The following is a 20,473-nucleotide window of genomic DNA, read 5'->3' as shown; positions in this document are numbered from 1 at the left end:
ACCACCTAGAGGGGTGGGATGGGGAGGGTGGGAGGGAGGGAGACACAAGAGGGAAGAGATGTGGGAACATATGTATATGTATAACTGATTCACTTTGTTATAAAGCAGAAACTAACACACCATTGTAAAGCAATTATACTCCAATAAAGATGTTAAAAAAAAAAAAAAAGTTTCCGGGTTGGGGAAGAAAGCAGGGTGTGGATTCCTTTTCCATGGTCCATCCCAACTCTCCCTCGAAACTCTGCCCAAAATAGGTGTTCGATAAATGTCTGGTAGTTAACTTAGAGGCACGAAGCGAGCCCGTTTTCCTCCTATTCCAACCTTATCACCTCCCGTTGCATCTACTTTCGTATTATTATCATTTCCAAACACTGAGCACCTTACTCTGTGACCACAGTGAGGTGATTGGTGCCGCCCTGGGTTTGTCATCTGTTAAGGGAGACAGAGAACTAAACCCAGAAAAGGAAAATTGTAGGGGTAAGTGGGCAATTCTTGCTGGGAGTGATCCCAGCTGGCCACGCAGTCAGGAAAGACTTCCTGGAGGAGGGGAGACATGGGTGAGGCCCTGGAGAGCAAGGGGGTTGTGGAGAGGTGGGGAAGGGCATCCAGGGACAGGAAGGGCTTAGAGGGAGATGAAGCAGTGGGCGTGTCGGGCACGGGCAGGGAGGAGAAGTATTCTAGCTTTGTAAGATGTTAGACTTGTGGGGGCTCGCTGCATTTGTAGATGGCGCACAAAGGGAGGGGAAGACGTGGAAGGGCCTCCGGCGCCGGGCCAAGCCCCTCAACAGAATGGTCTGCTCATAACCGACTATGTCTCCATCCAGACCTCTTCACCTGGTTATGTCACACACTTATACAAGCCCTCCCGATCTCAGAGAAAGTGGTCACGGGATGGTTTTTAACATCTAGGCCCAGGTGTCGGAACTCTGTACACCCACCGAGGTTCTCTCAATGGATGAACAAAGTTGGTAAGGATTTCTCAGTACTCTGAGCGGTTCACACATCTCAATTCCTTCATCCTCTGAAAACCGTCATTTTGCAATAGGAGTCAAGGAGCCACCTACCACCTTCAAGAGCGAGAAGGAAATAACCACAGCACAGGGGAGATGCTGTTGAGGCAACAATGAGGCCTCTGGTGTTGGTGGTACCAGCTAGGAAATATCAGCCCAAATTATATGATTCTCCCAGAGGCTGTATCCTCACCTGTGAAATGGGTATGTTAAAAATACCCGGCTTCCCACTTCACAGAGCAGCTGCAGGAGACAGTAACTCAGGGAGGAAATGAACAGCATAAATGCTAGTCACAGACACTGGCATCTAAGCATGCAGTGCTTTCTGCAGATCAAGGCAGGGGAGGGGTGGATGGATTTTTGGGAATATAAAATAATGATGGGAAAATTAAAAAAAATTTTTTTTTTAAATTTCAAGAGGAATAACTGAGACCCAGAGAGAGAAAGCAGACAGAATTCTAGGGTAATTTAAGGGCAGACAGAGGCAAGGAATTCAGGTCTCTTAGCATCCACCCCCGGCTCCCACCTTGGCCTTTGGATGAGGGTGACACATGGCTGGAGATAAGTCAGAAGCCCCAGGATTTGCATTATGAGGCCTGGTTAATTCCACTGCCTCCTTTTCACAAATGACACTCATCAGCACTCCCTTTCTGGAACTTTCTAACGTCTGGGAGAAATCGCTCTGGGCAGTTCTCTTGGCCAGGAAGCTGCGTGTGTCATGTACCAGCCATCGGCAGCTCCGCCTGCAGGCCTGCTGTGGGTGACAGTGTGATGCAAAGAAGAGGTCCTGGGCTTTGTTCCAACGCTGCCTGCTGGGCGACCCTGGGGAAGGCCACTCTCCCCCATTCTCTTCATCTATAAAATGGGGACAGCAATCTGTCCCACCCAACCCCCAAGGGATTGAGGACATATGTGAAGTCCTGAGCTTACGGAAGTGGGGGGCACGGAACCCACCTCGCTCACCTCTTTGACCCTGTGCAGCAGGGGCTGGAGCCAGTCCCTGTTCACCTCACAGTGGCTGTCGAGAAAAGTCAGGGTGGTGCCCTGGGCAACATCGGCACCCCGGATCCGGGACCGCACCAGACCTGCAGGAGGGACAATCGGCCGAGTGGGCGCCAGCGTCGCTCCATTGTCTGGGACCACACAGAACACACGCCCAAACGCATCCCACCCCTACCCCCACCCCGGCCCCGCCCAGCAGCACAGACCCACCTTGCCGCTCATTATTGCGTAAGCATTTCACCTTGGGTAGCTTGATGAGCTGTCTGCAGTCCTCGGCTGCAAAGACAAGAGGTCACGTGGATTGAGCGCCTGGGGGTGGAGGTGAGCGGCAGCCCTGCCTGCTGTCCCCGCCCCCAACCGCGGTGCCCTGCCTTGAAGCCAGGGTGTTTGTGGGCTTTGGAAGGGGCTGACTGACCACAGTTAGCAAAATACAACGTGGCCCAGTCTGTGCAAAGTGGCCACCAAGGGGGCCACTTTGGAGCAGGTCAGTCACACAGTGGCGCCTGCGTACTTGCTGGAACATTGCCAGATGGGAAGTCTTGGCACGGTCACCTGGGGACACTTCTGCTTTTTTATAGATCATTCAAAGCATGATCAGAGTGCTATTCGCTTACGTGGGGCCTGATAAAAAGCCACTGGGAGGCCAGAGAATGGATGAGACAAATTTTGGAGTTTCCTTTCAGTTCATGGACTCAATACAGGAGACCCTATTTGTTAGGGGATCCGTCTGGTGTATCCCGTCACCCAGAGCTGGTTCAGCTCTCCACCATGCAGGGAAATGTGTTGCGATAGGCAAGAGACTCATCCTAGGCATTCACCCTGGGTCGCCCTGGCCTGCCTGCCTGCCCCAGCCCTCCTTGGCTCTGAACTCCACATCATAAGCTTTGATTTTGCTTCACTGGTTGGCCAACCTCAGCCTCTCTGCTTGGGTCTGGACTCTACAGAGTGACCACAAAGACTTAGAGGAGCTTCCTCAGAGCCAGGTGCTGTTCTAAGCGCTTCAAATATGTTAACACGTCCATCCTTATATAAACCATATATATCATCGTTATCCCCATCTTACAGGCAAGGAAACTGATGCGCACAGAGGTCAATAATTTGCCCAAGGCACACAGCTAGTAAGTGAGTCAGTGACAGGTCTCAGACTTGAAGCCAGGCAGTTGGCTCCAGAAGCCATGCTCTAACCACTAAGCTATTCTGCTTCTAAGTGAATCCAGCAGCACTCCCGTCTCCAGCCTCAGTGCCAGCTACCTCCCAGCAGGACGAGTGTCTCCCCAGCTCTAACCCCTTTCTCACTAGGGAAGGGAGATCAGATCACTGAGTTGCAGAACTCAGGTCCGATCTGATTACCCTGGATCTGGTGCACAACCCACTCGTGCATGACTTCCAAGGTTCTGAGGCTGTGTCAGAGGTGTGGGTTTCCAGCCTTCCGACAGCAGACCCCAGTGTGGTAGTGGCTCCGACGCCCAGCTTCAGGCATCGGGGCTGGCGGGGAGAGACTCCACTCCTCTGGGACTCGGAGCTGTCCCCAGCGGCCGTCACCTGCTTCCCCTGGTTTGTCACTGGGAAGAAGCGGTTCTGCCTGCATGTGGCTGACTGCCTGCAGCGGTACCGCGGCCGGGATGACAGTGGCTGACTGCCTGCAGCGGTACCGCGGCTGGGATGACAGCTCCCGGAAGAGGAGCCGTACTTGAAGTGTAACAGTGCGTCTGCGATGATCGTACCCGACCGTCAAACTGAACACACCGGTGTCTGAAACCTCCCTCGTGCTTTTCTCGGGGAAAGTGGACTTGGACCGTGAATTTGCCTGGGACCCAGGTTCTTGGACAGGGTGACTAGGGGATGGTAATGACCAGTGGTTGGAAGGTTGGAAGGCAGCTGCTCACTGTGTCATGGCCAAGTGATGGGATGTCCCCAAGACTGAAGCCCCTCCCCATGAGTCCTGCCATGGGAATGAAAGGAAGAGGGTAGGTGGCCTCAGCTCAGGCTGATGGATTATCAGAGTATATGAGTGAGGAATCTCTAGTCATGGGCCCTGCTTCAGGGCTTGGGGTCTCTTTGAAGGTATGGGGTCTCTTCAAGTCCAGGAACGTAGGTTGGGGGCAGTGACACACATGCATACACACACCAAACCCATCAAGAATCTACTGAATTGATCTGGTTAGATCCTCAAAGACTCATGGCAGAGAACCCAAGACGTTGTTTCTCAAATGTAAGGTTTATGTACTCCTTGAGCCCCGCCTGGACACTCAATGTCTTCCAACCTACTATAAACCCAGGCTTCTTCCACCCCCAGGGAAGCAGTGGGCTCACCTCTGCTGGTTACACAGGGGCTGGGAACAGACATTTGTGTCCACAGCACAGGAGAGCAATAGTACTTACGGTCATTGCTGAAGTCATCGACTAATATGATTTCCTTGAGGAGATTCATAGGGGTGCGGTTTAATATGCTGTGAGATTGAAAGAGGAAAGATCATTATGACTTCCAGCGGCAAATACATGTATCAACCTGAGCTTTATTTTTTATTTTTTTTGCGGTACACGGGCCTCCCACCGTTGTGGCCTCTCCCGTTGCAGAGCACAGGCTCCGGACGCGCAGGCTCAGCGGCCATGGCTCACGGGCCCAGCCGCTCTACGGCATGTGGGATCTTCCCGGACCAGGGCACGAACCCGCGTCCCCTGCATCGGCAGGCGGACTCTCAACCACGGCGCCATCAGGGAAGCCCTCAACCTGAGCTTTAAATAGACACCAGTGCGTTTGAAGAATAAAACTCAGAACAACCGAAAAACTTTGTCCAGTCACACTGCTCACTGTGAGCCACTGGGACACAACTCTGCTCTGTCTTAGTGAATGTCACCACCACCCACATAGCACCAAGAGATCCAGTGCCACCCTCAACGACCCTCCCTCTCCCCGAAATCCTGCCTCACACCAGTGACCAAGATGTGCTGGTTTTCCTTGAAAAGTATCACTCAGATCACCTTCACCTCTTATACCTCCAACCTGATCCAACCTCTTTGGCCTGTTTTTTTTCAGTAGCCCGACCTGTCAGGCCATCCTCCCGTGACCTCCAGAGTGAGCTTTCTGAAGAATAGATCTGATCTCCGATCGTGTGACTTTCCTCACTAATGCAAGTGCATAGGTTGACAAAAGGCTCCCCACAATCTACACCCCAAACCCTCAGCAAGCTCTTCACGGCTTTTCCCGACCTGGAGCCAGCCCTCTTTCCAGACTCCTCGTGCCCAGTGCCTTTATCTGGAGACATCCTGCTTGTTACAACCGAGGGCCGTTCTCCTACCACTGCCACAGCGTGAAATGCCCCTCCTGTGCCACAAGGATCCATTCAAATGTCATTTCCTCTCTAGCGCCTTTCCAAGCCACTTAGTGAGAATGAACTGCTTCCTCCTCTGGGGTCCCTCAGCTGTTCGTATGTGAAGCTTCCTGCGGCTCTCACACCAGCCTGACTCCAAGGGCTGGTTTTGTTGGCCCATCAAAATGGCCACCTCCCCGGCGGCAGGGGCCGTGTCAAGCTACCGTCTGTACTGCCAGAGTCCAGCTGTGCCTTGGCCCATGACCATTCACTCCATTTAGTGCACACCTACTATGTGCTGGGCGCTGGGTGTATGATGAGGATCAAAGGAGATGTGAGCTCTGTGAGAAGCTTGTGGTCTAGGAGCTACTTACTACAGGCTGTGTAACCTTGGGCAGGTTGCTTTACTGCTCTGTGCAGTGAAGTATTCCCATCTGTGTAACAGGGATAATAATAGCACCTATCACTCACAGGGCTGTTGGGAGAATTAAAGGAGAACGTTTCTAAAACATTTAGCACAGTGTCTGCTGATAACAGTGATAAAAAGTGTAGCAATTATTACTGTTCTGCGCATCAGTGGTGATTTTTGAATTGACTTCATTTCCTCTCCTGTGCTGTGGATCTGTACCCACAGGGCAAGGTTAGGTTTCTGGGTTCATTCTGGGTTTCAGGCCTGAGATGGCTGGATCCTGCTTCTCCTGAACATGCCAAACTGCACGGTTCCTCAGAAACATTCCCGGGCCACACCACCCACCGTGGGGCACCCAGCGCCCTGCGTGTATTGAGGACGGGCTTCAGATGGGCGCTGGCGGAGGCATGTGCGCACCTGAGCCCTGTTTCTGGTGAGCTGTCCTTTCTAAGCAGGATGCAGAGGCTTTCCAGGAGGAGAACTTCGCCTGGAGCTACCTTTATTCATGAAACCGTAGTTCTCACCATGGCAACTAGTGTGAGGGGGAGAGAGGAACCCCGACCCCAAGCCCTGAGCCCGCTGTTGGGAGGTGGGGACAGGGCGGGCAGGAGGTGGTGGGAGGGAACCCTCGCCACAATCATCCGAAAGGAAACACACCAAACCCAACAACCAGCCCTCTAATCAGAGTGGGATGGGGAGAGCGAGGCTGAGAGAGAGGAAAAAGTTGCTGGAAGAATACCCTCTAATGAGGTTTGATTACGGCTGTAGCTTCTGCACGCGATCTCCCCAAATCCCTGCCGGCTCTTTGAAATTCAAGAGTTGTCTTCTGTGAACATCAAAAGGTAAATCGCGTGCAGCTCTGTGCTGGTTGAACTGAGAGATGATTAGCGAATAAAAAATGTCCAGGGTTTAAAAAAGAAGAAAAAATGAAAAAGAATGAAATCGTCAGCGGTAAGTGCTAATTACACCATTTCCTAGTGACACCTGGCTGGTTTTTGCTCCTCTAAACAGAGCAATTGGAGGGATGGTAGGGGCACCGAAAAAGTGACTCGGGGCTGGGAGGGCCTGAGATGGGCAGGTGCTCTGGGCGCCTGGGGTGGCTGGAGAAGGAGGCAGGTCAAGTCCAGCCCAGGGGACCTGGCTCAGCCCAGATGGTCCCCCTGGGTCCTCTCTTCTGCACACCCCACCCTCATCCCCTGGACCCTGGTAGCTTCCATCTCCCTCCTTTGGTCTCACCAGTTCTCTGCCAGGACAGCTCACCAGTCCCTCTACAGCCAAGCCGACCCTCCCTTTCCTCCAGGGCCCGGCTTTTTCCTTGCTTCACCCCCACTGCACTGTTCTGAGCCCTTTCTTTTCACAGCCTCGCAGGGCAGTGAGTGCTCGCCTCATGGGCGCATCGGGGGTCACGCTCGTCCTGGGAATTATCCTAGAACTGAGTCTCCTATCCACAGCTCGCTCTCTGCCAGAGGGCGGCTGCCGGCAGCGTCTACACCTTCTGCCCGCCGCGCCCTAACCATGGGGCCCCCCGGAGCCCCCTGAGAGATGGCAGGTACAGCAGCGTGGGAGGCCAGGCAGCCTCTACCATCCACTACGATGTGATCCTGAGCAAGACACCGGGAAGGTCCCAGCCTTCATTTCCATCTGTAATTACATCTTCCTTGCAAAGGCAGGTGATGTTAACACTTGACCTACTTCACAGGTTATTGTGTGTATGAAATGAGGAAATGTATTTGAAATTGCTTTGAGAACTGCACGGGGCTATAGGCAGGCAGCGTTTACCAGACGTTCCATAACTACCGGTTGAATGAAGACCTGGGGCCGGTTGACAGTTGAGTTTAGTCGTTCTGGAGTCAGACCGACTTGGGTTCGAGTGCTGTGTCTGCGGATCTGCCATTCACTGCCCGGAGAGCTTCAGGAAGTACTGAACTGTCAGCACACTGCCTCAGCCACAGAAAAGGAGCTTAGCACCCTGCCTGGTGCCCAGCAGCTGCTCCCGGAATCTGAGGACTGACAATGATGGCGATACTGGTTCTCAACATGTGATCCCAGCACCAGCAGGATCAGTATCACCTGGGGACCTGTTAGAAATGCAAAGTCTTGGGCCCCACTCTAGACCTACTGAGTTGGAATACGTGGGGATGGGGCCCAAGAAACCATGTTTTAACGAGCCCTCCAGGGGATTCTGATGTCTGCTCAAGCTTGAGAGTCACAGCATCAGAACCCTGCTGCCTACCCAGGCTGGGGGTGCCTCATGGCACCTGCTGTCCCTACCCAGGCTCACTCTGTGCCAGGCGCCGTTCCAAGGCCTTCACCTACCTGAAGTCATTCCCTCCTCTCCACAATCAGGTGAGGCAGTTATTACCAGTATTCCTTGTTTGGCAGAAAAGGAAACTGAGGCAGAGAGGTGAAGGAGGTGCCCAAGGTCACACAGCTGGTAAGGGCAGAGTGGGCAAATCTGGCCCCAGGGTCCAATTTCTTAACCACCTGAATCTGAGAGACTTCTCCTCTAAATCTAGGCTATTAGCAAAAGCCACAGCAAGGAGATTCAAGATATAAACTGGCCAGTCAGCATGCTCCGGAGCCCCCCCTGGGAGGCAGGGGGCCGGAGGATGCTCCAAAAGAAGGGGGCGGCCCTGGGCCTCACACAGGCACAGGGTCTCGTGGCAACACCAGTCAAGACAAACCATTCTTCAGGGCTTTTCTCAGTCCTTAAGTGAGAAAAGTCCCCGATCGCATCAAGGCTGTGACTCTCTCTCCCTCCCCGCATCACCCACTACATCGTGCCTCTGCCTGGCTCTGAGCGCCCCCATGTGTGCCTTCCCCCACCCCCCATCCCCGGCTAATGCAGGAGCTTGGGCAGGGACGGGCAGAGGGACCAAGGCCTGGCCAGGCGCTGCATGGGAGGGACGAGAGGGCAACTCGGTCCTTCCCAGTTCCTCGAGCATCCTTCCCTTGCCAGAGCCTGGCAGCAAAGCCATGAGAATTCTAGAAAGTTAAAGATGAAAAGACGCCTTAGAAAAGATCCTTTCATCAACAAAAGTGAGATAGGAAGTGGTCTTCATTCAATTCTCTCTCAGTGGCTAGCGATTTATTTGTGCAACAGGATAGGGAGTAAAAGGGAGGTACGGACTCCCAAGGCAAATGACACCTGGCCACGGAATTTCCTAGAAGTAATCTTCTTGCCTCCACCCCTAAAATTCACTTCCGCCCTGCCTGCTAATGATGTTACTGCCCGTCTGGTCATACCTGGCTCTCGGGCCCTAATTCTGATGTTTTCATTCATCACACTTGGGTCTGAGCCAGGCCCCTGGCTCACACTGAAGTTCCTGAGAGGCAGGAAAGAGGTCCTGAGCTCTCTCAGCAAAGCACCCAGCAGAACTGGGGGTACAGTCTGGCACTTCACGGCGCCTTCTGAAGAGCATCACGTCGATGGGCCCCAAGTCCCCTTCAGAGTGCAGGGCACCAGGGCCTTGGGGGAAGACAGAGGCGCTGGGGCTGCACCCCTACTGCTCCCCACTTCCACCCAGGAAGTCAGAAACCCGAATCCTGGCTCCTGTGCTTCCCAGCTCTGTGGACTTGGCCTCCGTTCACTAGGTGCACCTGGACTTCACAAGGTTCTACGGGGCTCCAACTGAAGTGAGAGATAAAATGTGTTCTGTGGGGCTTCCCTGGTGGTACAGTGGTTGGGAGTCCACCTGCCGATGCAGGGGACACGGGTTCGTGCCCCGGTCCTGGAAGATGCCGCGGAGCGGCTGGGCCCGTGAGCCATGGCTCCTGAGCCTGCGCGTCTGGAGCCTGTGCTCCGCAACGGGAGAGGCCACAACAATGAGAGGTCTGCGTACCGCAAAAAAAAAAAAAAATGTGTTCTGTGGACCATAAAGCTCAGCATACATTTAACATGTTAATATTATTATCATAAAGTACCATTATTACTGTTATAAAGACACGGAGAAGCAGCAGGAAGAGAACGAGAAATATGTCTTAGAGCTGAGAGGGGTGAGTCTGAGGGCAGCAGCTGAAGTGCCCCTGAGAACAAAAACATAGTGTAAGGAAAGCATGGGGGACCTGGGGTCCCCACATTATAATGGCCCCCAAATGTTCCAGGGTAATGTGTTCTTGTGGGAAATGTGATAGAGCTTGAAACATGAAAGACCTTTCTATCACCATCTTTATAGATGTGGCTAATGACCTATCCAAGGTCACAAGGCAAGGAAGTGGTAGGGTGGGGACTTGACCCAGGTCTTCAGACTCCAAGTTTGGTGCCGTTTTAGGTACCCCAGAGCCTCTTTTCTTTTCAGAGCTCACTAGCTGTGCAGATACAGGGATGGCTGCTCTGTGCCAGCACAGTCTCAGTCCTTTACCTGAATTAACCAAAGCAGCTCTTTGCCGTAGGACTAATTATTATGCCACAGGGAGGTTAGGTAAGACATGAATAAGATACAGGCCTTACCCGTCAGGAGTTCATTGAGGATTACATCTGGGAAAAATGCATTAAGTGCTAGAGTAGAGATGTGCAGAGAAGCAGCCCAGAAGAAGGCCCTGATGGGTGTGTGTGTGTGTGTGTGTGTGTGTGCGCGTGTGCGCATGTGTTGAGGGGGATGGAGGTGCGTGGCATCAGAAGACTCCTCCAAGGAGGAGAAGAGGTCAGCCTGGAAGGCAAGGAGTCTCTCTTGGATGCTCTTGGCAGACCCGAGTTCTAATCCCAGACTGATGCTGGGGGTGGAGGATGTACTCAGCCTCTCGGGGCCCCGGCTTCCTCATCAGCTGTGGAAATGAGAACTCATGTTCTAGAGGCAGTCTACGCAGTGGTTAAGGGCACGTGCTCTGGGACCAAGTCCTCTATGACTTCCAGTGACCTTCTATAAGTAACCCGATGCCTCAGGCCTCTATCTTTCCTCCTGTATAATGGGATAATAGCTGCCCTCATAGGAGCGTGAGGAGTGACTACTAGCAGATACATGTGGAGTGTCCTGAACAGTGCCTGGCAGGTACTTAGAAACACTTGAACTGGTCCCCCTCCCCACGCGGGCAGACATGCCCTCACCAAGCACCAGCCTGGAAGGCTGACAGACGGGAGAGCTCTTACCTGCGGATGGTTCTGAGCAGGGTGGAGCGGGCCTCGTTGTGGAAGGTGATGATGATGCTGGTGGGAGGGAGGTCCGCGCAGTACCCCAGCAGGGTGCATCTGGGGAAGGCAAGGCAGCGGGACAAGAAGACCTTTAGAGACGAAGCAGATCTCAAGGGCTGGAACCAAGGGCATGACTGGCGTGGACAGATGCCTGGTGTCTGGTGGGGCCCCCTCCAGCTGCACAGCACTGTGTAAGACCCCAGGGCCTCACCTGGCCCTACGGGGGAGCCCAGGAAGCTCCGAGAATGATTAGAGCTGAATCTCCCACCAACTCGGGGGAACTTGGGCTTGGAGTCGAATTAAGTTGACGTACAGAACATAAATGCGGGATTTGCCGCGTGCCTGGGTTACAGCACATAGTTCCTGGTAGCCACATAAGCCCACCCCCGAGCCTTGGGCTCTGCTGCCCAGTCTGTGTCCATCCCAGCCTGCCAAGGCCTCACTGTGTTCTGGGCCAGCAGCTCCAGCCCACCACACCACGCTGACCTCTGACTTCCGGCCACACACACCGAAATCCTGCATATTTAAAGAGGCAGAGCCCTAAAACCCAGCATTCGTAGGAAAACGCCGTCTTGAAAAAGCATTCACTTCCCCATGTCCAGGATCATTTTGTATGACAATTACAGGTGGGGTAATATCAACTTAATACCTCACTGCAAGTGAAAATTGTAGCCCGCAGCCCGAGAATTACTATAATAATGGAAATAAACCCACCAAGTGAGGCTGGGGCCACCAGGGGCGATCCTGGGTAAATGCTGCCTCCTGTTTCTTGCTGTTCCAGGGGTATTAAACGAGGAAGTAAAGAACAGATGTTTGGTGAGTCAAACATTTCCTCTCCTTATTTTCTAATTTCTTCCTAGGCTTGGGGCTTTCTTGGGGCTTTTAACTTGGGGTCCAGAGACCCAAGGATGGACTTCAAGGAGGCTGTGAGCCCTCTGACATAGTTTGCAAACTTGTATACACAAATGTGTTTTTATTCTCTTCCCTGGGAAGATGGTTCATAGCTTTCAGTAGATTCTCAAAGAAGTCTGTGGCCTGAAACACTGAAGAACCTCAATCCTAGGCCAATGGGCATGACGTCCCTTTGGCCTCCCTAATAATTCTGAACACTTTTTCCTACAAGAGCAAACCCTGAATAAGAGGACTTACATAGACAGGCAGGGCTGTTGTGCTCAGGACCTGAGTACAGACTGGGATGGGTCAGCCACAAGGAGCCAAGAATTGGGAAAGGAAGGCCGCAGGGGAAGAGACAGTGGAAAGGCTGGTCATGACCTTCAGACCTGCCTGTGCTCCCCACACAGAGACAACTTCTCACCACATCACGTCAGCTCCACCTACTAATAAATCCCCACCCCCTGAACCCACCTCTCCTTTCTAGTCCCCATGGGCCCAGCTCAGAGAGTCTTTACTCCTCTGGGGGATTCCTGCAGCAGTTTCCTGACCAGTCATCTTGCCTCCATCCTCTGTCCCTGCCAGTCATGTCCAGTCTACCACAAAGCTCTGCCCAGGTGTTCCTCTGGCCTGAAGCCTTCAGTGGCTCCTGATACAGAAAGTCCAAACTCCCTATCACAGCCTTCAAGACCTTCCACAATTGCAACTTCATATGCTGCCATAACTTTCTGCCGCTGCTCTCAACTATTACCTCTGCATGGAGCAGTGTCCTTTCTCTTTTCTCCACCTGCTGAACGCCTACTCATCCTTCAAGATCCAGAGCAAATATCTCGTCTGCAAAGGCGTTCCATACTCCCCCAGATAGGTAATGACCTGTGCTTTGTGCTCCCCAAATTTTGTACATATCTCTCTCCTGGCACTTTTCAAGATGGACTATCTCCTCCACTTGACTATGAGTTCCTCTAGGGAAGGACCCTTGTCTATCTCCATGTCCCTAGAACAAGAGATAAGTGTATCAGATGCCCATTCATGGAGAAAGAGAGAAAGAAATTCAGGAAATGCATTCCTAGGTCAGCTGATGACTTAGCCTTTTATGCTTTTAAAAGGGGAGGTATATAGTTCTGTCCCTCACTGAATCAGGGCTAGCTTATAGGACTAATAGAAAATGATGGAAGTGACAGTGTGTGACTTCTAAGGCTAAATCATAAAAGCGCCGAAGACTCTGCCTTGGCCACTTGGAGGGAAGCCAGCTGCCATGCTGTGAGGACACTCAAGCAGCCCTGTGGAGTGACGCTGACGTGTGTTGGAACTAAGGTCTCCTGCCCACAGCCGGCACCAACTTGCCAGACACAGGAACGAGCTCCTCTGGAAGTGGGTCCACCAGCTCTAGTCAAGCCTCCAGATGATGGCAGCTCTAGCAGCTCCAAGCCTGAACTGCCCAGCCAAGATGCTCTGAACTCCTACCTCACAGAGACCATAAGGACAATCAATGATTCCTGTTGTTTTAAGCCACTAAAGTTTGGGGGTGATTTGTTGTTCATTAAATAACCATTATAAAAGAGGAGGAAAATGCCTCGAAATGGCCCCTAGTGAGAAGAGGCCTTGGACTTGCCTACCTTTGGATTCAGACCTGAGTCTAAGCTGGGAGCAGTGGGGAGGGAGGAGGGCAGGGGGCTGGCAGAGGTGGACTTGGGGCGGGGGGTCCCTCGATTGGTGTGCTGCAGGGTCCATGGCGGGCAAGGAGGGGCTGGGAGGGACCCAGGCAGAGGGGTAGGCGGCAGTGAGCATTGTCAGCACCAAGAGGAATGAGGGGGATGTCAGGGAGTGGAAGGATAATCATCTGTCTCCTTATAGGAAGGTGATAAAGCAGAGAACTTGGCAGAACCTCCCTGTCTCCGTCAGAGATGGGGAGAGAAGACAGACGAGCATGATGACTGAGAAGGCCGTGCTGCCAGGGCTGCGCTGAGGGTCAGGCCTGGGCACCGCGCTGGAGACGGCGTCCCATTCCACACCCTGGGCGGTGATGGGATCCCAAATCCCAGCTTTTATGAGGTAAGCTATTCGGGGGCAAGTTGGTGCAGGAGGTACTGGGAGTTACCCGCTTAGAGAGCTTTTGGGGACGGGGCTCCTTTTCCTGCCTCGGAGGCATCCAGCTGGGAGGCAGAAGTATGGCCGCACAGTGACGCAGCAGCATGCATGTGGCGCTGGGAGAGCAGAGGGAAGCGGACCTCTGCCCGGGGGCGGGGTGAATGTGAAGAAGGCTTCATGGAGGAGGAGGTGCTGGATCTCACAGGGTGAGATAGGGATAGATGGACGCAAACAGGGTACAGCATCCCCCTCACAGCATGGCTCTGGACCCGCAGGCCGGATGCCCAGTGAGGCAGTTGGCAGAATACTGGCCCAGGGGTCTGGATACCACTGACCAGCTGCGAGACGGTAGGTGAACCACCCACCTCTGCAGGCTGCTGTCTGCTCATCTGTAAAACAGAGCTTGGGCCCAAGGCTCTCCTGCTAAATGTTCCCAGAGCATCAGTAATCGGAAGCTTTGATCGTAGCTGACGTGCAATAAGCATGGTTGATTTGAACGAAATCAACCTGCAGCTGAGGCTCAACTGTGCGGCTGGACATCCACATTCACTTTTCCAGGACTCAGTATCTTCATCTGGAAAGTGGAGACAACAACTTTTAACTTGTAGATTTTCCCCCTAAATTATTAATATGTTAGGTAATAACAGATGCTTGACAAATAGTGACTATCATTACTATTATTATTATTTTTCTTTTTGCGGTACGCGAGGCTCTCCCCGCTGTGGCCTCTCCCGTTGCGGAGCACAGGCTCCGGACGTGCAGGCTCAGCAGCCATGCCTCACGGGCCCGGCCGCTCCGCGGCATGTGGGATCCTCCCGGACTGAGGCACGAACCCGTGTCCCCTGCATCGGCAGGCGGACTCTCAACCACTGCGCCACCGGGGAAGCCCTATCATTATTTTTAACATCACGTTTAAACCTGCAGACTCCTCCTCCCGCTGGGTGGAGCCAGATTTCGCACAGGCTGGAAAGGCATCCTTAGTGAGTGGTTGTGCCCTGTCTGACAGCGGGTGAGGGGCACTGGGAGGCAAGAGGCGGTAAAGAGAGCAAAGAGAGCATCAGTGTTAGAGAAAGGAACCTGGGCTGTGACATCAATGTGAATCCTGTGCCCCCGGGCACGTCCTTTACCTTCTCTGAGCCTCAGTGCTGTCACCTGTAAACTGAGGACAAATACCTCCCTTTCAGGCTTGTTTGTGGAGATTGCAGAGAATACAGGCAAAACACGTGGTGTTTCATAGCTGCTGAGTAAATGGTGGTGAGAATTATTATCGTAATAGTAATATTGCCTCCAGGCAATGCTCAATGCTTTTGGACAGGAACTACAAACTCAGAGTTCAGCCAAGGAAGGAAGGGGCTTGGAGATGACGCAGTCCAACCTCCTAAAGTGGGCAGAACTTGGCCCAACAGGCGTCCATTGGCGCCTGGGCTGCTTTGCTCCTGGGGCTCAGCCCCCTCCAGCCTCCTGCTCCTGCAGGATAAAGGACAGGGGCTCTTCCTCGAGGCTAGGCAGAAATCCCATAAGCGCCTCCTGTGTGCACAGGCCCAAGGGAGGGCAGGCCGGCAGGAGGCGGTGCATCACAGCTCTGAGGAACGGGCATCCCGGCTCCCGGCTCCCGGCACTCAGCACCGTCTTCCTCCTGCCCCTGCTCTCAGCTCATGGTGCCTGGACTCATCCTCCGTCTCCTCGGACCCTCACAGCAGCCTCTGAGAACCTCTCCTCCACAGATGAGAGCAACTGCGGCTCAGGATCTCACTCAAGCTCACACACCTGGTGAGCGGCCGAGATGAGCTGCGTCCAGGTTCCGTGACTTCTAATGTGGTAGTTGTCCCTAGCATCCACTGTGAACTCAACCTGGTTAAGGCACAGGAGCCCGAGGGGACAGGGCCCACCTCCCCAAGCCCTGTGCATGAGCCACCTGCCCTTCAAGGCCCAGGGGGGCTGCAGTCCCGCTTGGACACGAGCCCTGGGCACTGACAGCAACAAGGCCAAGGGGCCAGGAAAAATCCTTAAAACAGGCCACCGTGGGGACTCAGAATGTGCGTGGGCTTCCTGTGAGAGGATCTAAAAGATTCATCAAACGGCAAGATCTATTAGGGGCATCAGGGAAATGGAAAAAGCTGCCAACACTGAGATCTGGCGCCGGCAGATGGACGAGAAACATGTTTGTAATTTATTAAAGATTCAGGGGTTTTACTGGAGAGAAGAGCTAGCAAGCAGGAAAGATGGGTGTGAGGGTGCAACCAGGAGGAAGGGCGGGACCACCGCTGTGTGCAGAGACAGATGCCAGCCCTGGGCTGCCGTCCTGATCGCCACAGCAGCTCCTGCATGATGCGCGCTCCTCTGAGCTGCTTCTCCACCTGTAGTTTCCTTGTTGACGTTTCATTTCTTAAAGAAACATTCAACTGACTTAATTTCTCCAAGTTCAGGTGGGCCTCACAGTGCTTCCTAACCATCCACTTCTTGAGTGTTCAGTGTCATTTATTGTCTGAGGATGCTTCCAGAGAGGTGTTCTGAGATGCTAACCCCTGGCACGGGGTCACAGCTTCCTCTTCCATCTCTTTCCATCTCTCCACCAGCCAATCGCTGCTCTGCTGCCTACCCCGCCTCATCCCTGCACCTGAACAGGTGCCAAGCGCGGATTTAGAAACACCCCAAGTGAGGATGGCCGTCAGTTATCACGGAACTGCAATGCTGTGCACGTGCCTTTTATTTACTGCACAAGCTCATTAAACTGGCAGCAGCCCGTAAACAGAGTGTTGTTATGATGATCACCACCCCCATTTAGCACTGGGCAGCAGCCCGTAAACAGAGTGTTATGATGATCACCACCCCCATTTAGCACTGGGCAGCAGGGAGAAAAGATGAGGTCATAAATCAGAAACATTTGGGGGCTTCCCTGGTGGCGCAGTGGTTGAGAGTCCGCCTGCCGATGCAAGGGACGCGGGTTCGTGCCCCGGTCCGGGAAGATCCCACGTGCCGCGGTGCGGCTGGGCCCGTGAGCCATGGCCGCTGAGCCTGCGCGTCCGGAGCCTGTGCTCCGCGATGGGAGAGGACACAACAGTGAGAGGCCCGCGTACCGCAAAAAAAAAAAAAATTAGAAACATTTGGGATTTTATTCTCGAGTGTGAAAACAGGAGGGAGTGATGGAGAGGCAGACCCAGTGACTTGGAAGCAGAGAGTACAGCATAATAATTATCCCTAAAATGTCCAGAACTGACAATGGCTCTGTGTCTAGGAGGCAAACTCTCGAAGCGGGGCTCTGGCACCCCAGAGGGGAGGCTGAGGGCAGTTAGAGAAAGGGGAAAGGTCACGCAAACATGCAGCATGACACAGTGGAAATCAGGCCTGGGGTGGGACACACTGGGCCAACCCTTTGCCACTTGGGAGCTGGGCAGTGACTTCCTTGATGAAATTATCCACACCTCAGGGAAGGTTTTTTTTAACATCTTTATTGGAGTATAATTGCTTTACAATGGTGTGTTAGTTTCTGCTTTATAACAAAGTGAATCAGTTACACACATACACATGTTCCCATATCTCTTCCCTCTTGCTTCTCCCTCCCTCCCACCCTCCCTATCCCACCCCTCTAGGTGGTCACAAAGCACCCAGCTGATCTCCCTATGCTATGTGGCTGCTTCCCACTAGCTATCTATTTTACGTTTGGTAGTGTATATATGTCCATGCCACTCTCCACTTTGTCACAGTTTACCCTTCCCCCTCCCCATATCCTCAAGTCCATTCTCTAGTAAGTCTGTGTCTTTATTCCCGTCTTGCCCCTAGGTTCTTCATGACCGTTTTTTTTTCTTAGATTCCATATATATGTATTAGCATATGGTATTTGTTTTTCTCTTTCTGACTTACTTCACTCTGTATGACAGACTCTAGGTCCATCCACCTCACTACAAATAACTCAATTTAGTTTCTTTTTATGGCTGAGTAATATTGCATTGTATATATGTGCCACATCTTCTTTATCCATTCATCTGTTGATGGACATTTAGGTTGCTTCCATGTCCTGGCTATTGTAAATAGAGCTGCAGTGAACATTGTGGTACATGACTCATTGAATTATGGTTTTCTCTGGGTATATGCTCAGTAGTGGGATTGCTGGGTCGTATGGTAATTCTATTTTTAGTTTTTTAAGGAACCTCCATACTGTTCTCCATAGTGGCTGTATCAATTTACATTCCCACCAATAGTGTAAGAGGGTTCCCTTTTCTCCACACCCTCTCCAGCATTTATTGTTTTTAAACGACTACTTGGTGACCCCTGCTGCCAGGTGCTGTCCTGAGCACCTCGCATATTTAAGGTTCACAGATAGCCCTGTGGGAGGGTGCACCATTTAATGGATTCACTCAGGAGGAGACTGGGGCGCAGGGAGGTTAAGTAACTCACTGCAGCTAGTGAGCCCAGGCCTGCTGCATATCCTTGTCACCAAGCCACCACCTCTCCGTGCCAGCACCATTCCAGGCATCAGGGTATCCCTAGCTGCCGTCTGTCCCCTAGGTGTATTATGGGCCCTGCACACCATGTGGACCCCTGGGCTCACACTCGATCACCACCCCCAAGGAGCAGCTTCTACCAAGCTCTAGAACCCAGCAGGGAGGGACAGGCTGCCTGCCGCTCCTGGGTAGTGACAGAAAGACTGGGACACTGCTGGCTGAGCCGCCACAGGAACATCCTAACAGGGGCTCCCACTTACGCCCAGATGGAGCCTGAAAGGGTGGGCACAGGGTGATTTCAACGAGGCCCTGGGAGGCACGTGAACCTGTTTTTAAGCAGAAAGCTGCAGTTTGTCCCTCCGATTCCCGCAGGTCCAGAGCCCGCTCCAGAGGCCAGACCAGACATAGAAAACGAAGGGGTTATCTTCACGTGTGCCATTTGCCTGAACTCTACAGCTGCAAAGGCCAAGGGAAACAGGCATAAGCTGTGAAGCGGGGGTACGTAGGGCTAGTTTCCTGGGAGAACACTGTCCCCAAGGCAGTGACCACCTGGATTCCCTGCAGGTGGGTGGCACAGCCTTTCCTTGGTCCCCGCTTCCGTCTCTGTCCCCCTGTGTCCTCCACTATAGCCCAGAAGAGGTCCCAGGGAGACCACGTCTCCTCCCCATTTTCCTGCCACCAACACCCTCCCCCAAAGCTGACGTGTGTGAGGAAGAAAGGACGAGAGGGGAAAAGCTCTTGGCCCAGTGACCTTTCCAGAGTGTCAGCTCCCTCAGGACAGGGACCGCGAATACCTAATACATTTCCCAGCTCAGTTCTGTGCAAGGAAGCCTGCTCTCAGCTATGCGGAAAAGGAAGATGACTGAAAACTATAAAACTCCAAATCTGTAATTGACCCCTAGGTCCAAACTTGACTCTTTAGAGGAGAAAAACACGAGCAGTATAAAAAGTATGACAGCTGTAAAACCAGAAATTCCTTTTAATCTCATTTCATGGGCAACACTATACACTGTAAGGCATGAAATTTTTAGTTCATGTCAACTTCACTGGGATTTCACATGCAGATTAATTGGTTCATCCACATAAACATATACTGCTCCTACTTCTTGCCTCAAGTCACCCTCACTTAGCGTTATGGAAATCCTGCGTCTCATAAAAGACACTTAAGATAACAGGGAGATCTGCTATTCCATGACACGGCTACATTTTGAATTACTGAGCATGTTATTTTTTTTTTTAAAGACTGTTTTCTGATGTGGACCATTTTTTTAACGTCTTTATCGAATTTGTTACACTACTGCTTCTGCTTTACGTTTTGGCTTTTTGGCCGCAAGGCACGTGGGATCTTAGCTCCCCGACCAGGGATCGAACCCGCACCCCCTGCGCTGGAAGGTGAAGTCTTAACCACTGGACTGTCAGGGAAGTCCCTGCTGAGCATGTTATTAAATTCTAGTGTCCTGGGAAGGGGATAAGTGGGCCAGGGCAGGGAATTGAACTGCTTAGGAACTTGGTTGAGCTCTTGGTGGGCAGATGAAGGCCCCCAGCACCCACCTCCTTGTGTAATCTCTTAGCCTTGAGTGTGGACTAAACCTGGTGTCTTGCTTCTAAGGAACAGACTACAGCTAAAGTGATGGGATGTCACTTTTGTGATTAGGTCACAAAAGACAGTGACTTCCATCTTTTTCGCTTGTATGTTTTGCTGAAGCAAGCTGCCATGATGGGGAGCCCCACATGGCAAAGCACTGAAAGCGGCCTCTGGTCCATAGCCTGTGAGGGACTGAATCCTGCCAACAACCATGTCAGTGAACTCGGAAGAGAGTTCCCCCTGAGACGTGCCCTGAGATGCCTGCAACCCCAGCTGACACCTTGAACACTGCCTGTGAGAGACCCCAAAGGAAAGGACCCATCTTGGCCATGCCTGAATTCCTGACCCACAGAAACTGTGAGATGATAAACATTATTTTAAGCCACTAAGTTTCATGGTAATTTTGTTATGCAGCAACAGACCCTTAGCTCCTGAAAACCCGAGTCCACCAGGATTTCTCACTGCCCTGGGGTCAAAGGTAAATTCTCTCGGGTACTTGGTGGAAGAGCTATGCAAAGGCATCACGGTTCTCCCAGCGCAGAGCTCCAGAGCTCCCACTTCATTCATGCTCTGTTGGCATCAAGATGTTGCTAGGTATAGGATTCCT

General features: G+C 52.6%; 1 protein-coding gene across 1 annotated transcript in view; it reads right to left on the bottom strand.

Annotated features, from left to right (window-relative positions):
- Positions 1-20,473, bottom strand: part of GALNT14 (polypeptide N-acetylgalactosaminyltransferase 14) — a 224,264-nt gene that overhangs the window by 49,685 nt on the left and 154,106 nt on the right. Inside the window, exons 3-6 of the mRNA XM_065890762.1 lie at positions 10,819-10,917; positions 4,395-4,462; positions 2,223-2,288; positions 1,974-2,095 (exon numbers count right to left, since the gene is read on the bottom strand). Of these exons, the coding sequence (XP_065746834.1) occupies positions 1,974-2,095; positions 2,223-2,288; positions 4,395-4,462; positions 10,819-10,917 (355 nt within the window). The remainder of the gene's footprint in view (positions 1-1,973; positions 2,096-2,222; positions 2,289-4,394; positions 4,463-10,818; positions 10,918-20,473) is intronic.

Source organism: Phocoena phocoena, chromosome 14 (genome assembly GCF_963924675.1).
Source record: "Phocoena phocoena chromosome 14, mPhoPho1.1, whole genome shotgun sequence".
NCBI lineage: Eukaryota > Metazoa > Chordata > Mammalia > Artiodactyla > Phocoenidae > Phocoena > Phocoena phocoena.
Note: the sequence above shows the minus strand (reverse complement) of the source record. Positions and strands in the feature narration are given on the sequence as shown.